The sequence below is a fragment of the Rhopalosiphum maidis genome, chromosome 4, assembly GCF_003676215.2.
Source record: "Rhopalosiphum maidis isolate BTI-1 chromosome 4, ASM367621v3, whole genome shotgun sequence".
Lineage (NCBI taxonomy): Eukaryota > Metazoa > Arthropoda > Insecta > Hemiptera > Aphididae > Rhopalosiphum > Rhopalosiphum maidis.
Window position 1 is genome coordinate 43541762 of NC_040880.1, and position 18211 is coordinate 43559972.

Below are 18211 nucleotides of genomic sequence, written 5' to 3' on the forward strand. Positions count from 1 at the left end.
ATAAGATACATAAAGTGAAAATGATTTTATTAAAAAATGTACTTACTTCAAGGGTTCCCCATTTACCATCTTCCACCCTAACAAGTTCATATGTAAATCCCAAGTCTTCCGCAAATTTTTCTAACAAATCGATACAAAATCCTGAACAGCATTGGTAATAACTACTGTTACGTTTGACTTCCATTTCATCCAACCTATAATTAAATTTAAATATTACTCCTTTAATACTCGTATTCATAGCACATTATGAACGTGAATTGATTTTATTAAGCTATATACCCTTCAGTATCTTTTCCTTTAGCGATTCGGCATATAACACCCCTATTCATGCTACATTTTCCAGTTATTGGGTCAGGTGGCGCAAGTGTAATGTATGGAGCTTCTTCCAAAAATGTAATTCTTAAGTTGAACTTTTCTGGTACTCCTTGAGGTGGAGTGTGACTATCTCCTGGCCATACGATATCTTTGATGTAAAGACCTTCACGCTCCCACGATTTCCAAACTCCAATCTATAAAATGTTTTATTTTAATATGCATAAATCACCATTTATATTTTGATAGCTAACTAGCACAAAATTTGTTAAAATAAAAACATATTCAATATAAAATCCGTTTATTTATTTAATGCACTAATAATATTTACTCAAATTCTATTAAAAACTCATTACCTATTGTTATAATTGTTTATATTATTTTTGTTTTAAATATAACGTCGATTTAAATTATAAACTCTATATAGTTTATATATATTTTAATTTGTAACTTGATCTTATTTATAATAGTAGACTATTAAATTGTTCTAGTACGTTGTATCTTAAAGATACATGTTAGAATAAAGATTGTATTTCAAACAAGAACAGTAACTGACAGTAGTTTGTTGACATTTGCGTATTATTTTACATGATAATAACAATTTAGAATTGAATCCATTTTCCATAATTAGTTTACAATTTAAGACTTATAAATAGATTACTTATATTACTGTTTTGAATTGCTTTTAAAAATTAATTTAACGCTTTTGTAAATATAATAATAATATATAGGTATTACAATATAACATGTATTTTATCGTTAACATACTTTTTATGATAATTTTAACCACTTGCGTAGGCAAGATTCTTTTTTCACGGGGGGCTGATAAATGTTTGTAAAATATAATTCAAGATTTTTGTTGCGATTTGTATAGACCATTAAAAATTTAAATAATTTTTAAATTTTCTTAATATTTTCAGCCCCCTCAGCCTCCCCCCTGGCTACGTCACTGAGTTAAACTGAATGTATTATTTTTAATTACTCAAGTACTAAATAATACAATGTGAAATATGGTAAACTAATTTTTAAATACTATTATAAAAATAATTTATGAATAATAATTATAAATATAACGATGTCCTTAGATTTTTATATTTGATAAGCATTATTTTTTTACTAAAAAATAAATAACTCATGACGTGATACGATCTTGCTGTAAAAATCAAACACTTAATTTGTTTAGCGCGTTAATATTAAAACTAATATATATACATATATATATATGTATGTATATACATATTTATTTATTTACCTCTTCCCAAACAAGTGAGTTTCCTACTCCAGGTCTTAAATTCATGATTTTCAATTCTGCAGATTTTAGAACACCATCAGCTGTGAATTCGACTTTCGGTTTAGCTGGTTCTGTATGTTCGACACTAACGTTTCTTAAGTACCTAAAAAAAAAAAAAAATATTATTTTAAATCTGATTGGTAATTTATTATTTAATCTGCATACTTTTTGGAATATAATTTAAACTACCAAATTATTTTCATTAATAACATAATTTAAACGTATTTACAAATTATAGAACTTATTAATACATAAGTATTTTGAATTGTATGAAATATATTTTTCTTTTGTATTCTTTAAATCGTATCTGTAAATTAGTCTTGTGGTTTATATAAAAGGTACATAAAAATTTTAATTTGAATAGTTACCAATAATTTTAACGATGCTGCAAGAGAACGAAAAAAAAGTCGGTGAAGATACATATTGTGATAAATCTAATATGGTATAATTTAATGTCCTCACGAATGAATATATCCAATATGAGTTAGGTTAATTGTTAGGAAATCTCTTTTAATCTCGTTATATGTATGTATTTAATATGCTCGTGAATTATAATAGTATTTAAAAATTAAAGTTAAAATTATAATGAATACAGTTTTGTAATTATGTTTATATAGAAATACACGTTAAATGATTATTGTTAATTATTTTATTAACTAAGTAATACTAACTTGTAAAATTTTTCACCGGTGACCCAACGTGATTCACCTTCACCCTCACACGATAATTGTGTAGTAAGAGTTTCATTTATATTATCGGGGTCGTTAACAAAATCTTCTACTCCATGTGCAAATACTCTTATCGCTGTCGTGATTTCTTTTACTAAACTTTCACTGCTAGTATCAAAGTGTACTCCTATAAATTAAAACAAAATATTGATTTGATATAATATTTTAAACTAACATATCAGTTTAGTTTGTTATATTTTTTAATTACAAATATTGACATATTTTATAACAAAAAGAAAATATAAATAAAATATAGTAGTTATATATGTTTATATAGGTATATAATGCTATAATAATTATTTGTGTAAGGAGTATTTTTCGATGAAAATCTCACTATAAACATTTATAATGAAATGTACTTAAATTTTATATAAATATATAAATAATAATATACATGTTTAATTGTGTTATTTGCTAATTTGTATTGTTAAATTAATATTATGATTAAAAAAAGATTTATAATATCATAATTTATAAGACTATATTAATTAATAATACAATGGTGCATAGTTTAAACAATATTTACGTAAATAATTTATAAATTAATAACTATTAATATATTAAATAACATAATAGTCACACTATCCACTCGTATTTTAAAGGAATTAATGATAAATATATACTTCAGTATTAAACATAACTTAAAAATAATACAGATACATATCTCTTTTTCATAAATTGTATTATTGACAAATAACTTAATAATGCACCTATATTAAAAGTATTTATTTATTTATGTATTTGTATTGTTATATACACCATCTGTACCTCGTGGATACAATTAGAGTATTAGCTAAAATACAAAAAAAACTAAATACATGAATAATCTTGATAAAAGTAGCCACGCATTGATGACACATTTAAGTGAATGTTTTCAAATTAATTTTCATATACAATATATATTCTTAGATTAGGTTAAAAGATATTTACACCAATTGTGTTTTAAACGCTTTGGAGGATTACCAAGAATAACATTTGTTGAAAGAGCTTTAATTATGGGGTTGGAATGAGAAGCTAGACTATTGTGGAATATTTTATAATATGATATTGTTTCTTCTTTTACAGTTTTTATTTTCAAATCCATATGAAGGATAAGATTTGATATAAACGTGGGGAAGATGTTTTGAAAGGCCTGAATTTTATTAGATTTATAATTGATTTTTTAGCATTTCCCCAAAATTGGAAGCCATAAGTCCGAATGGGTTTGATGAGAGATTTATACATTAGTAGTTTCATATTTATATTTGTATGTTTATTATTCACAAAGTATTTAAAATGTAATACAAATATTTTCATCTAAAAAAAGTGGTCAAAACAAGCAAACTACGTTTGACGAATTTTAGTAGATAATTAAAAATTAAAATAATCAACAGTTATATTAACGGTGTGGCGTGGACGTAATGGAAATTTTACAAATAACAATAAACCAAGTACCTGCATAATACGTAGTACTTATTAAGTATAATAGTACGTTATACCTAATACATATATAATAGTTATGGCTTAATGATTTTTATGTTAAATATTATTATTTGGTTTATTTATTATAATGTAAATAAATATCTTTATGTAATTTGATGTATAGCTTAAATTAATTCAATTTATTCAACAAAAACAGAAATTTAATAATGAGATTAAAAACTTATAGACAACAAATTACATGTTTTAATGAAGTTAATATCACACAAATATTTTTTTTATGTCCTAAAAACTATAAAATATACATTAGTATTATTGAAATATATTTAAGTCATATCACCAAAAAGTTCTTGTACTTATTGAACAAATTAGCGTCATTGAAACCTAGTTTAAACACACACGCGGTACATAATATGACAATCTAAACAAATAGTCAATACTCAATAGACACATTAGGTGCGATTTTTATCACACTCATAAAAACCATATTATTTAATAACTTATACGAACATTTAACAGTGTTTCCTTGCAAAAAAAAATCACTCTCATATTAATCAAATAACAACTTTAATGTGAAGTCATCGATTCAAAACGTATTTTAAAATAGATCCATTGTGATAGCACTGTGACAACCTAGACTACCTAATCATACGCTCTACAGCACTGTCATTTTGGGATTCTGTTAAACCTTCAAACACAAACTAAATTTAAGCTTTTATCTGTCTCTAAAATATTACTGAAGCTTCATCTCTTCCAACTTCTCTAATGAAACACTTTATTATAATTTGTATTCATAATCTAACTATTAAAACAAGAAACGAAGCTGTCTTTGAATGATATCAAACATTCCAAACTAAACTTAAGCTTAAACATTTCCTAGAACTCTGCTAGATAATCCAAGATACCAGGAATAAATAAACTGTAAATTATATGTCTCCAGTTCTGTTTGATTAAAATATATTTGAGACATCCGTTATTATTATTTTTTTTTTTCAATTATAATTATAATTACAACTTTTTGCTTTAAATTTAAATTTAAAATATAAAATTGAATATATATTTTTTGAAATATAACTGTGATGTTCTATTGTTCTATAATTATTTAGTATTAAATAGTATTTAACATGTTATACTTTTGTAAAATTATATTCAATTTCAATTGTTTTTTCTTGATTAATTTACCTAGATTTTTTTAGTGTGTATTTTAGGATTGGTTTGTTGAATTGGTTTTTTTATATGTATCAATTTAAAATACTTTTGGGATATCTAGTGGAGAATTGAAATTGAAATTGTATTTTTTTTCTTTCACATTCGTTACTATATTTGTATCAAATCTATCTAAATTTTTTCAATACATTTAAATGGACTTTTTTAGAAAATTGAAAAGTTTCAATTCAGTTTTATTTATTTTTTTTTTTAAGTTTATAATACAATTTATCACTAAAAAACTCTTTTTTTTTTACATTAATATTTAGCATAATGTATAAAAATAACATTGTTTAAAGATAATAAAAAATATTAATTATATTGGATATATATTACGTTTTAGATGTTTAAAAATTTAGTTTTAAACTATTAATAGTTACAGTTAAGATTTAAGATAATAAACATATACTTCTGAAGGATTCTCCAAAAGCAAAGTAAATTACAATATTTCAAATTAGATATAAATCATAATCGCAATATTTTTATAGTATGTATTAAGACCGATAAGAAAGGTAGAAATGTAGTACGTTACTTGGTATTTTTTCTGATGTACAAAAAAAAGTTGGATTATAAATACACTTCTTTTTCAATTTATTTATTCGATAATCATCATATTATACAATATATTTTAAACCAGAACATTTTTATCAGTTACATTTCAAAATTTCTAGTTTACAAATATATGATTATATGTAACATTATATATTTTATACTATTAACTTATAGATTCCGAGCGAATCGATGAATGTATTGATTTTTTAACTATGTATTTTAATTTTTGTGTATGGTACGCAATATGAACGTGGTTTTGAATAGGAATTTTAATCTAATTTGTATTTTAAAGATGTAAAATCTAGTTACTAATTATTTTTATAAAGGGAAAAACAAACAAAATTTGAAAGAAGAATTGAAATTTTTGTACAAAACTTAATTTTGACTAAACTGATTTCTTTACTTTATTATAATTCAAAAATGAATAATGATAGAAACTTGAAATTTTCAGGTAGAATTTATATTACCATTTTCTAAATACCTATGGCAAAATATAATATAATAATTTTAAAATATTTTGACATTTTTGAGCTATTTAGAAACAATTTAAATTTTCGATTCCTTTTAGTTTTTTTTCTTATAAATGGCAATAAAAAATGTATAAATAGATAAAAAGGTTTAGAAATGTAATACATATTTCATGAACATAATTTTTAGTCCCCAATTAAAAAAATATGAAATGTTTATAGAAAAAAATACTTTTTTTAAAATCCATTAAAAATATTCAAAAAATTCGTGAAAATCTTGAATAATACAAGTTATTTTGTACTAACAAATATACAAAAAATATTTGTGTTTATATCTAAAATTTAAAAATTGAGTAAAATGTTCTTTATACATTTTTCAATCTTCATAAAAAAAAGTTCCTTCGGAAAACCAAATACATTTTTTTAAGCATTTCAACTTTTTATTTGAACAAAATTAATTATACAAACGACAAATAATGTCGTTAATTATTTTATTAGAATTTAAAAATTATTCATGGGAACTTAAAACTTTGTCTTATATTATATTGCTATTTATGAATTTTTCTATGCACAATGAAATTTTTGATTTATTTTAAGATTATATTATACCATGATTCTATTTTTACTATTTTATTGTATTTATAGAAAAACATTATTTGATTTTGAGTTATATACATGTGTTATACATATATATTATTTTAATAATTAAATACTAATAACATAATAAATGCAATATTACCAGGAAAAAAATCAGACTTTCCCGTTCAGAATCGTTCTTCATATAAAATGATGTATCATTCAAATTCAACACACCCATAATAGTGACCCACTCAACAGTTAATGTACAGCAAAGTGGTTCCAACTTCCCTCACTTTTTTATCACGAATCATGATTCTTGCTCATGACTCTTGCTCACACAAATCACTAATATGCTATTTTGATAAATATGAATTATCCTCATAACAATATTAATAATTAACTATAGCGTAATATAATCCTGACATATCATTATAGTTTACGTTATGGGTGGTGGTTAATCAAGCAAGTCCTTTTTTGATGAAAATAGAGCTACGCAAATTAATTTTATCCAAACAAACGAACCTTAACAAACTGATAGATTTTAATTATTTTTTTATGTCATGGCATAATATTTAATCCTAACCCTAAACCATACACTGGATAATATAAAAATTATGCATAAAATATAGAATATGAAAACAATAACTCCGAAATAATGATTGTAAGCTTAGTTTGAGTGTAATACAAAATCCAAACACTGAGTTCTATATATGTATAATAATTGTTTTATTAACAGTTAAAATTGATTAAAAACAATTAAATTTAATGAGATTTTAAGTATTTTAATGATGTGATAATTACTATAGAGAACTAGATTTTTTCTTGAGATAAAAATAATATATTATATTCAATAATACATTATGTTGTTGACAAACTGACAAGAGACAGATTTTACTAAAAATAAGTACTGATTGTAGTAGAATATACGATTTATATTATCATGGACAATTATTTTAAATATAATACTCAAATAATCATTGAATTAGAAACAAGTGATATAATACACATTAATCTTAAATAAATATCTTAGGATTTTATATAATGTCATATTATTGTGAGTCTTAGTAAATATATTATCAATAATGTAAGTTACCAATGTTAACATTTCGCCTAATAGATCTATTATTTATTTATTTATTTATTTATTTATTATTTTGAAACTGATATAACTAAGAAAATTAATATTAAATAAATGTTACAATGAAATTCAAAGATATGTACTACGTATAATTATGTATCTATTTATGTAATTAACCATTATACAGAAACCAAAAAATACCACAATATTAAAAAGTATTTAAAATAACACCTACCTACTGTCTATATCTAAAAATTAAATTTTTATTATTTTTTTTTTTAATCTTAATTTAATACCTATAGTTAAAATAATATCAGAAATTAATATCTCAAATTGTTATAATTATTAAAATCTATCTTATAATTTATTCAAAGTGTATTTATTTATATATTGTACTTACCCAACATTCCGACAGGAAACAATTGTGGTGCTTGTAAATTCTCCATCACACTCTGAGTTACTACCCATACATAATTTTCACCTGTGATTTTAAAATTTCTTGCAGCTTGTAATATTCTAAGTGCTTCTTCCCTTGTACAGTACAGCAACATTACTCGTGATTCTGATGCTACCAACTGTTGTAAGTCTGAGTTTTTGGTGACCAACACTGAATTCAGTATTGTAAATCTATGATTTAATAAAAAACCTTCGATTAAATTTATATTGACTAAATCACAATAACTTTATATATAACATGAATAATAAGTATAAATCTTGCCATGAAATATTATATCGTCAATTTACAGAGGTTAAATAAATTGATTATGTTTTTCTCCAAATCAAAAAACTTTTAATTAATAAAAACTTTTTGTGTTAAGCATTCTTTACTTAGCAATTCTTTATATTATTTAACTTTTATTAACTTTTTCATGTATGTACTAAAGTAGTATTTTTCTTTTAAACTCATCAAACTGTAAGTTTTTGTACGTGATCATTATTATGTGAGTAGATAGATTGCAAGGAAGACTATCTAAAATGTCAAATTTTCAGCAAGACGAATTATTTTTGTAGAACACAGGGCAGGTATATACTCTAGAAACAACAGTAGACAATTTATAAAACAGCTTTATTTAAAATGGTTTATTGGAAAACAAATAAGTGTCTAGTAGTAATACTGTTTTTACTTAATTTATTTTACTGTGTAATATAATATGTCTAAAAAAATATATTCAAAGGCAATTTTAATCTTAACATGTTTCGAAATATTTTTATCCCATAAATATAATGAATATTTTATTTTGTTTAACTGCATATCTTGGAAAAATAATGAAAAAAATAAAATATTCTAGTTTAAATAAAAAAATTAAGCCAGGGAACTCGCTTTAATTATATTATACTACCTATATATTAATATATTATTGGACAACATTTTTGAAGACTAACTTATACATATATTTCAATATTATGAAAAATATAAATATATAATTATTGATGTTTATAGATTCACAGGAATACAGTTTAGTTTAAATAAAACGTTTCAATACAATTTTTAACATACCTACGATATTATTTACCATAAATTAGTATGTCTATAAAATATATTATAACAAAATTAATACAGTAAAAATATTTTATTTTTTATTTTTTTCAGAATTAAATAAATATTATAAAGGTACGGCAAGTTTTAATAAATTAGAAATAATGTAATAATAATATCGGCACAATACATGATTTTAATAGCCTATATTAAAATTATGTGTGTTTTTGTTTATTTTGTTTGTTATTAATTTTTTTAATCGGATGATTTTTTTAAGTGTTTTATTTAAATGAACACAGAGGTATTTGAGTTTAATGTCAAAAATCAACTATACTGTTATAATAAATGAACAAAGTTTGAATTGAATGATGTATTAAACTTTAATTTTAAACAATTAAGTTATTTACTATTTCACGTAACTTTGGCATTGTTAAGTTTTTCATACAATACATAACTTCAACAACTTATAGTTAGTTCATTACAGTTTCATCAAAATACTGCAGTCATCATGACACTAATCATTTACACAGAAAAATGTTCAGCGTATAAAGTTTAAGAGTGCGCAGTTGTAGCTAAATCAAGCAGTCAAAAATGTGTTTAATTGGATTCTGGTTTGACTAGTGACGCGTTAAGTGCTTGTAGATCATAATTGTTTATTTATTTGAAAAGAGAAAATTTTATTTAACTTTTTGCAGATATTTTTGTTATTTTTATTACATTTTATATAAACATTTATATTTTATATATAGGTATATTTTTTTTCATACTTTTTTTAAGGTATTGCTATTATCTACTGTAATACATTGTTTGTTGTGTTGATATGGCTTATACATGATTAAAAACAAAGTTTCTAATAAAATGCAGATTGTATGTTTTTTCCAAACAAACATGAAAAGCTATGTACAAAAACAAAAAATCGAAAAGAATGTTTCTTGACCAATTTGAAGACATCATAGTATTACATTTAACATTGATTTTAAGGTACAAATAAATTGCAAATGTATTTGTTTTTGCCACACAACCACACAAGACACAACCCCAATTTTCTTCCTTTTTTTTTTAATCTTATATACGTCTTATTATATACCAGTGTAACATTATATTTAATGTATAATAATTGTATATACTCTTAAAATAATAAAACATAAATGTAATTTTTATAAATAAATATTAATGAAATATTATATTTATCCCTAATATGCTATTTATTGTATAAAAATAGAATAAATCAATAAAGTGTATAATAATAAAAAAATATGCTATTAATATAATATTGAAATATATTAATCATAAAATATCGAATACTTGACAATTCACGTATTCGTATTCGTAAGAGTGATATCACTCTTATTATTTGAAATTTTAAAATTTAAAATACGAAGAATATATAAAAATGTGTTTGGAGAATATTATAACAAAGAAACTTTTTCGTTTAATATGCTAAAATTAGTAACACCGACGAGTTTCTAACAAAAACAGTTTCAAAACATGAGTTCCAACTTTTATATTTTCCATAATTTTCATGACCAATAGTAAAATAAATATAGTTTGCCAAAATACTATTTATGTCTTATTACATTTTGTTTTGAGACTTTCGACGTAATATAAATGTTTATGTATTTATAACTATTATAAAAATTATAAAATTAAAAAGAATTTAAATTAAATATCTTTAATTAATTTAAAATAATAAACATTAAAACGATAGCTTTTTCACTTAATTTAAAGTCTATAAAGTATAAGTATTCAATAGAGCACGTAAATAATATGTCTTTGTCCAATAATTATTCGTGTGACGAACTTTAAATAAATTCTTATTTGAACAATTTGAATAAATTTACATACGTAAACGTAAGTTCATGTAAATATATAACTGATGTTCCATTTATTATGAGTTTAATTCATGTTTAAAATGTATCAGTATCCAAGTTATTTCTATATACTTATAGAACGTTACTTTGAACGTTTGATACAAGAATTAAAATAAATAAAATCATGAATATTTTTAATTGTACCTTTTAGATATGTTTAAAAAGAATTACTTTAGCAAAATTATACATATGTTATATATATATTTTATATTTTTAATAAAATTGAAATTTTTAATTTAATCGAAATATTTAGATTCAATATACGATTAGATAAAAAAATATGATATAATTTTATTGAATTTGAATATATAATACAATATGTATTATATTGTGAATTATAATTTGTTTCAATATTTTTAACTTACTTAAATTTGTCTTGCATATCTGCAACTCGTTCTCTGACTGCTTGAATGAAATCGTCATGTCCGGCAATTTGTGATGTTACAACTGAAAACTGATGCCACTTATACCTTTCCAATATACTCAACATAGCAGCTGTCTGATGCTCTAATGACGGTGCCAATTGAAGTTGTAGACTGGACCGCGAAGCTCTCTGAAATAAAATTAATATTTTACCTTCCAATATGCTGTATAATATGTTTGAATTTTTTGTGATGTGAAAGTATAAAATATATTTAAATTAAGTAGGAGAAAATATTTTGGAAAAATGTTATCTGTCAGTCACATTCAACAATTTCGTATAAAAGTGGATTTTGAAGTGGAAAGATGAAATGCATTTTTCCTTTTATTTGGTGTTGTAGAACCTGAATGCGAAATTCTATATACGGTTTTTTTTTTTTCATAATACAGATTAAAGTAATTTAGTTCAACCAATATTATAATATTTAGAAATATCATTAAATATAAGTTAAAACGTTAATTTATATTATATTGGAGTGAATAACTACAGAATTAGCGATTCCAATTTCATATATTTTTTGGATACAAAAATATTTTACAATAATTTTACAAGCATCGTAATCTAAAACACTAATTATATTATAATATTACCAGTTTGATCTTAGAACATTAAATTTCAATTATCTCCCGAAACCATCATGTAGGTATTACTATCTGAGCAATATATTTTATTTTTCATGTTAAGAGATCGTAATATTTAACAATAATACGCAAATGTTTGCAAAATATCAAAATATCATAAAAATCTTTTAGGTTAGTACTTATAAAAAATTAATAAAATATAGTAGCAGGTATCTAACTAATAATTCATTACTAATAACTAAAAATTATAAATATTGGTTTTAGTGTTAATGGGACACCGGACCGTAAACGATGGTCAATGTTTAATGTGCTTATATAACATTACTATAAGAAAATTTTAGTTTCAATACTAATTTTCGTTTTTCATATTATAAAATGTAATACGTTTTACTTTCAGTTGAATTTAATGGAAATGCTTTTAGGTTAAATATTTTTTCATTATTTCAGTGAACTCAGTATAAATGTTAATGGTCTTTTTAGATGACAATTTTTTTTATTTTCGAAACGTAGTGAAAATATATGTGTTTGAGGTCTTAAAAATCCATCGATTTAAAAGAATGTGATGAATCTATTAAATTTTTAATACTGCAAGATGGGTTTTTTTTATATCTTACCACAGTGTTGATTTGAGTATAAATACACGACAGATTATAATGATCCTTGTTAATCAACATTGAATATTAAAGTCATCTAATAATAATTATGATGTGATGAGTTAATATTAAACCAGTTCGATCATCTGTAATAAACTGCATTATGATTGAACAATTTTTCAGCACAATAACATACCTAATTTAATCTTATTATAGCTGTACTACCGTACTATGCGTAAATTTAAAAACATATTATTATATTTTTTTTATGTCACGTACATAATATTATTATGTACATATACCGTTTTTAATCATTTTTTGTTATTCACATGTCATTTTTTTTTTTTTTTTAACGAAAATTATTTCTTCATTATATATGAAAACAATTTTATAATAATAATAAGTGTTTTATAATTATCATAGTAAAAAATAAAAAAAATTATAAGTGCATTTTAGATAAAATATCCTTGTCGGTTAGTAAAATCTTAGAGGTTTTTTGAGCCTAACAAGATGCAGCCTCCAAATTATTAAAATATTATTTTAATTTTTATACAAATATGTACAAAAAAAAATGAAATTCTAATGTTATAAGTAGTTTTTTCATAAAAGTACACATACATTGTTTTAACTAAAATATTTAAAATAATTAGGTGCTATGCAATAATATAAATAAATCAAAAATAATTTAAATTCAAGAAATCAATACTCTAAAATGAATTAAATACCGATTATTTTTAAAACGAACAGAATATGTAAAAGTTTTAATATAATGCTTTTCTATAATATAAGATACTAATATTTTAACGTATTTAGGTGAGAAATTATTTACAGATATACTTAAATTGCACATAAAAATTACGTGTTATTCATATACCACATCACTTAAACTAAAAATATTGGTTGGTTTATTTAGATATCATCAAGAACTATAGTTAGGTATACAGATTACACAATATTCGTTCACTAGATCACATACATTATGAATGATTATTTTATAAGTCAGAAACATACGTATCTAGGTATTTAAGTCCCGATGAGGGTTGTAAAATAAAGTTGATCGAGTACTTTTTAAATTATAAAATAATACTTTCCTAGTTAGAATAAAATAAGCGCATTTGAGTATAAAATATATTTGGAATAAATCAATACAATGGAATTAAAAAAAAAGTAGTTAGAATTTTAGAAATCTTAATATCTAAATTATAAAGGTAATAATTGTATTTATTATATATATTTAGTTGTATAAAGTGTAGTTAATTGTAAGAGTAAAGTGGCAAGCTGTACCTACTTCACTAAATGTTTGGACAGCTAAACTCCAATCATCTAAACTTTAAATAATTATTTACTTATGAATATAAAAAATGATTTGTTCAATTTTCGTCATTTATAGTCTTATTCACATTTTAAGATACGTTTTCTTAATTCAGATTATGAAATCAAAAATGTATTGTGATAACACTAAAAAATATTAAATACAAATTATATACATTTTTAAAATTGAATATTATCTTGAATTTCAATAAATAATATTTGAAAAATATGCTAAAGCCAATAGTATTCAAAATAACGATTGTTTACTGGTTGAAATTATCTAACAGTAGTCAGTATTCTCTATAGTTATGATAACTATAGAAATAGAAAAAAAAATGGCGTATGATGCGTATATTTTATAATTGCTTATTTTCTATTTGGTTTACAAAAAACAAACTTCAATAGTTCAACTGTGTGAATATATAGAAATGAATATACATTATCAATAATTATTGTTTTCAACGTCATAAAAAATTTTTTTATGAATGTGAAAATTGAAAATATATGTAAATACTGAGGTAGTAAAGTATACACTATTTAAGATCACAATATGTGTATTTATTTTGGTAGTATATTACCGGTTTCGTGACTTGTCTCCATAACAAGGAGACGTAAAAAGGTCGTGGATTAAAGTTTCTACTTTTAAAAATGCTGATTTTGATTAAATATATAACAAAAAAAAAAGTTGATGAATACTAGTTGTCATAAAAATATGTGATGATCGGCGTAAACGGGTCATTTTTTAACCATATCATATCATATAATTTTTATGCCGCCTATCTAATATCTTACTCGATGATGATACGATAATCTTATTTTATTTTTAGTTTCGAATTTTCGTAGCGGTTTAGTATTTTGTACTATCGTATATTATATTTTATTACATGCTATGCAATAGAAGAATAATGTAATGACGGATGGGTTAGAAAATTAGATATAAAATGCTCTAGATCTAAATTAATAGATTAAGAATAATTTGCTATTATTATTATTTCTTTTTAAATATATCCTGATCTTGGTTTTGATTAAAAATAATCTGGTAACCCTTACGTACTAGTATGTAGGTACATACTATTTATGTAATATAGTATACTTAAAAATAATAATAAATAAAATTCAGTAGAAAAAATGACGTTTGGAACATTTAACACGATAACAAATTGTTCTCTGGAGAACAATACCATGATAATTTAGTACGTACCTAATACGCATCGCATTGCAGTATTGCACGACCAAAGCCTAACGTAAGCTATTTTGGCGTAGCAATTATCGACGATATCCAAATATTATGTTCAAGATGTATCCGCGAATATCGCTGTCGTGTTCTGCCACGCTAACCTCAAAGAATTGATATTTAATATTTATAGGTACACTATATATTATATTGTTTCAATATTTTTTAGTGTTTATTTGTATTTTTGTGTTATCATGGTAGGATAACATTTTTTTTAAAGGACATTTTTTGTGCATTGAAAAATATATGGAAATTACAAAACATTGTATATAGGGACCGCTTGTATAAATTATACTTTATTTTTATCATTTGTTTTCGTTATTATAAATGGAAATGGAAATTTGAATAGAATGATAAATAAGTGTCCAATATTTAAAAATTATAAGCAATCAAGATTGTTTAATATTCATATTAAATTTAGGAACGCATTAATTAATATAATATTCACAATTCATAACTTAATCGTTTCAAAATACTGTACATAGATAACATTGACATCTATGTAATATTCATAGTATCATTTGATAAATATGTATACATTACAAAATAATAAAAATGTAATAACAAGTTATAAACTTATAACAAAATATGTATATAATATATGTATGCAAAATAAAATAAACGCCTCAAAAATTCAAATGTTAAAAAGGGGAAAAAGAAAGTAACCACTCTGATGTACAGTTGTAAAAGTCAAAATCAAGTGTTCAACTAATCATTAAGTAAGCCACAGAAATGAATGTGTTAAATTTAATTTTGATGATAAATCATTGCATACGAAAAAAAATTCTGAGCGGATACGGTCTGTCAGACTATTATCATATAAATATATTGCTATTATTTATTATAGTAATTTATTTTACAAATAAGTAATACAATATAAATTATATTAAATAGGCGATACCATAAAATTAATTTAAATGTTTTTAAAAATATTATTATGTATAAAAAAAAAAATAATATGCGAAAAGGTATTACCACGAAAAACATTTTTAATTACAACAAAATAACTAAAATCATTATTCTTTGTTTGAATTACATTTTCAAACTTTTTGGTCAAGTGAACATTTTTTCATCGATTAATATATAATATATATATACATATAAAAAAAAAAAAAAATCGTTAAATAAAAAACGTAATATATCTATAAATAATTCAAAAAAAGTCAGGACTATTTTTAATTATACATTTATATTACGTACAAAAACAAAATTATAGTATAACATTTTTTTTTTTTAAATTACAAATATCTACAGTTGTTTGTTTTTGAATAACAACGAAATAAGAAAATATTTAATATTCAATTATTAGTTAGTGTATACACAATATGTATATACAGTTTGTACTAGCGAATATTCTATTTTGTTAAACTGTAAACATAGTACGCTAATAAAAAATATAAAAAGCTCACTTCGTTTTAAAATCAATACATTTATTGATTCAATTGAAACTATTAATTACCTATATAATTTTCATATTTATTTTGTAACATATTTTATGTTATGTTCTATTTTTCGTAATCTAAAATAAATAATTATACACCGGGTGATTCACCAAGTTTGCTCACCCCTGTTTTTTCCTTTAATAATGAATTTATTCAAATTCTGGTGATACACATTTTTAAATCCTTGCAATTATACTAAAAATAAGATAATAGATTTTTAAAAAGTTTTATAAAAACAATAAATATATGTAATATTGGATATAATGTTTATAATTCTTGAGGAATTTTCACAAATTATAAATGTTGATGGATTAATAATTGTTAATACATTTGAAAATTACCATAATACCGTAATAGTATAATACGTTTACCAAATTAACCCCATATATTATCTTTCAAATATATTAATTTGGACGTATTATCCTTAGTACACGAAGTAGACCATAATATGAATTGATTAAAATCTATTATAGTTTATACCTATAATATTAAACACTGGTAAAAACTTAATAACAATTTTTTGCTTAACGTATATAGTGTTTTGATATCTAACTTTAATATTAATAGTAAAAACTATAACCAAGAATTTAGTCTTCAACTACATAGTTCCTGAATTCTCATTTTGGTAAAAGAGTATTCGTATCATTAGATACCTTTAAAGATTTTTTTTTTACTTTTTAATTGATTTTACGACATTGTAGTTCGTTCATATTTAACTACATAACCATATATTATTATTACCCGTTCTAATCCCGAGTTGTCGGCATTCCATGCTATTACTGGTATTCCCAAGTATCCGGCTAGCTGTAAAAAATACTGTGCTGATGCTGTACTTCGACCATATTTTTCGTAGTTCATCAGGTATAAGATCGCAGACACATTCATGTTGAGAAACTCTTTACACAAAGAATCCAATATAGCTGTAACACAATAAAACATTAAATTAGTTCTTACTAATTTAATTTATAAAAATAGTTAATATTATTAGTATTCAGCTAATAGTTAACAATAACGGCGATAATATAAATAATAAACTGAACTGACAAAAGTCTTATTTTTAAGCAAATTCATTGTTTCTAGTTATTATATCATTTAAAATGTACATAAAAAAAAAAAAAAATATTTTAGCTAAAAATAATTGTTTTCAATTATTATTTGGGAATATTTTTTTCTGATGTGCTATAATTAAAAAATAAAAACCATTTAAACCAATATTGAAGGAAATTGAAATAAATCATATCTATACAATATATTCCATGCTATTCATACCTCTTTGAACAGTATGTGTTTTTTTTTTGTAGTTGGGATTAAAATTAATGCTTGTGGAGATAATAATTTAAGATAAAATATAATGACGTTAATATCTGGAGTTAAATAATTTAAATTTAACGAGTATATATTTTAAACATGTGTAAATACATACACAAGCGCAATATTAATTTATTTTAACGTTAATGTTTATAATTATTTTTAAAATAACTATAATATAATATAATAATATATAATTTTTTAATGACAAATTACATGTTAGATTTCTAAACGTAAAAAATTGTGCTATAAAATTGTTTTCGAAATTTGTGTAAGTAAATACTTATTAATACGTTTCATAAAATATTTAATTAAAAATTAGTTACTTATTATCTTTATGT

At 22.6% G+C, this 18211-nt stretch overlaps 1 protein-coding gene across 2 annotated transcripts in view; it reads right to left on the reverse strand.

Moving 5' to 3' along the window:
* Positions 1 to 18211, reverse strand: part of LOC113558654 (glutamate receptor ionotropic, NMDA 2B) — a 266124-nt gene that overhangs the window by 3928 nt on the left and 243985 nt on the right. For both annotated transcript variants that reach the window (XM_026964146.1, XM_026964147.1), the window contains 7 exons: positions 17304 to 17482; positions 11346 to 11533; positions 8033 to 8259; positions 2275 to 2458; positions 1565 to 1706; positions 280 to 509; positions 47 to 194 (listed from right to left, as the gene is read on the reverse strand). In XM_026964146.1, coding sequence (XP_026819947.1) covers positions 47 to 194; positions 280 to 509; positions 1565 to 1706; positions 2275 to 2458; positions 8033 to 8259; positions 11346 to 11533; positions 17304 to 17482 — 1298 coding nt within the window. The remainder of the gene's footprint in view (positions 1 to 46; positions 195 to 279; positions 510 to 1564; positions 1707 to 2274; positions 2459 to 8032; positions 8260 to 11345; positions 11534 to 17303; positions 17483 to 18211) is intronic.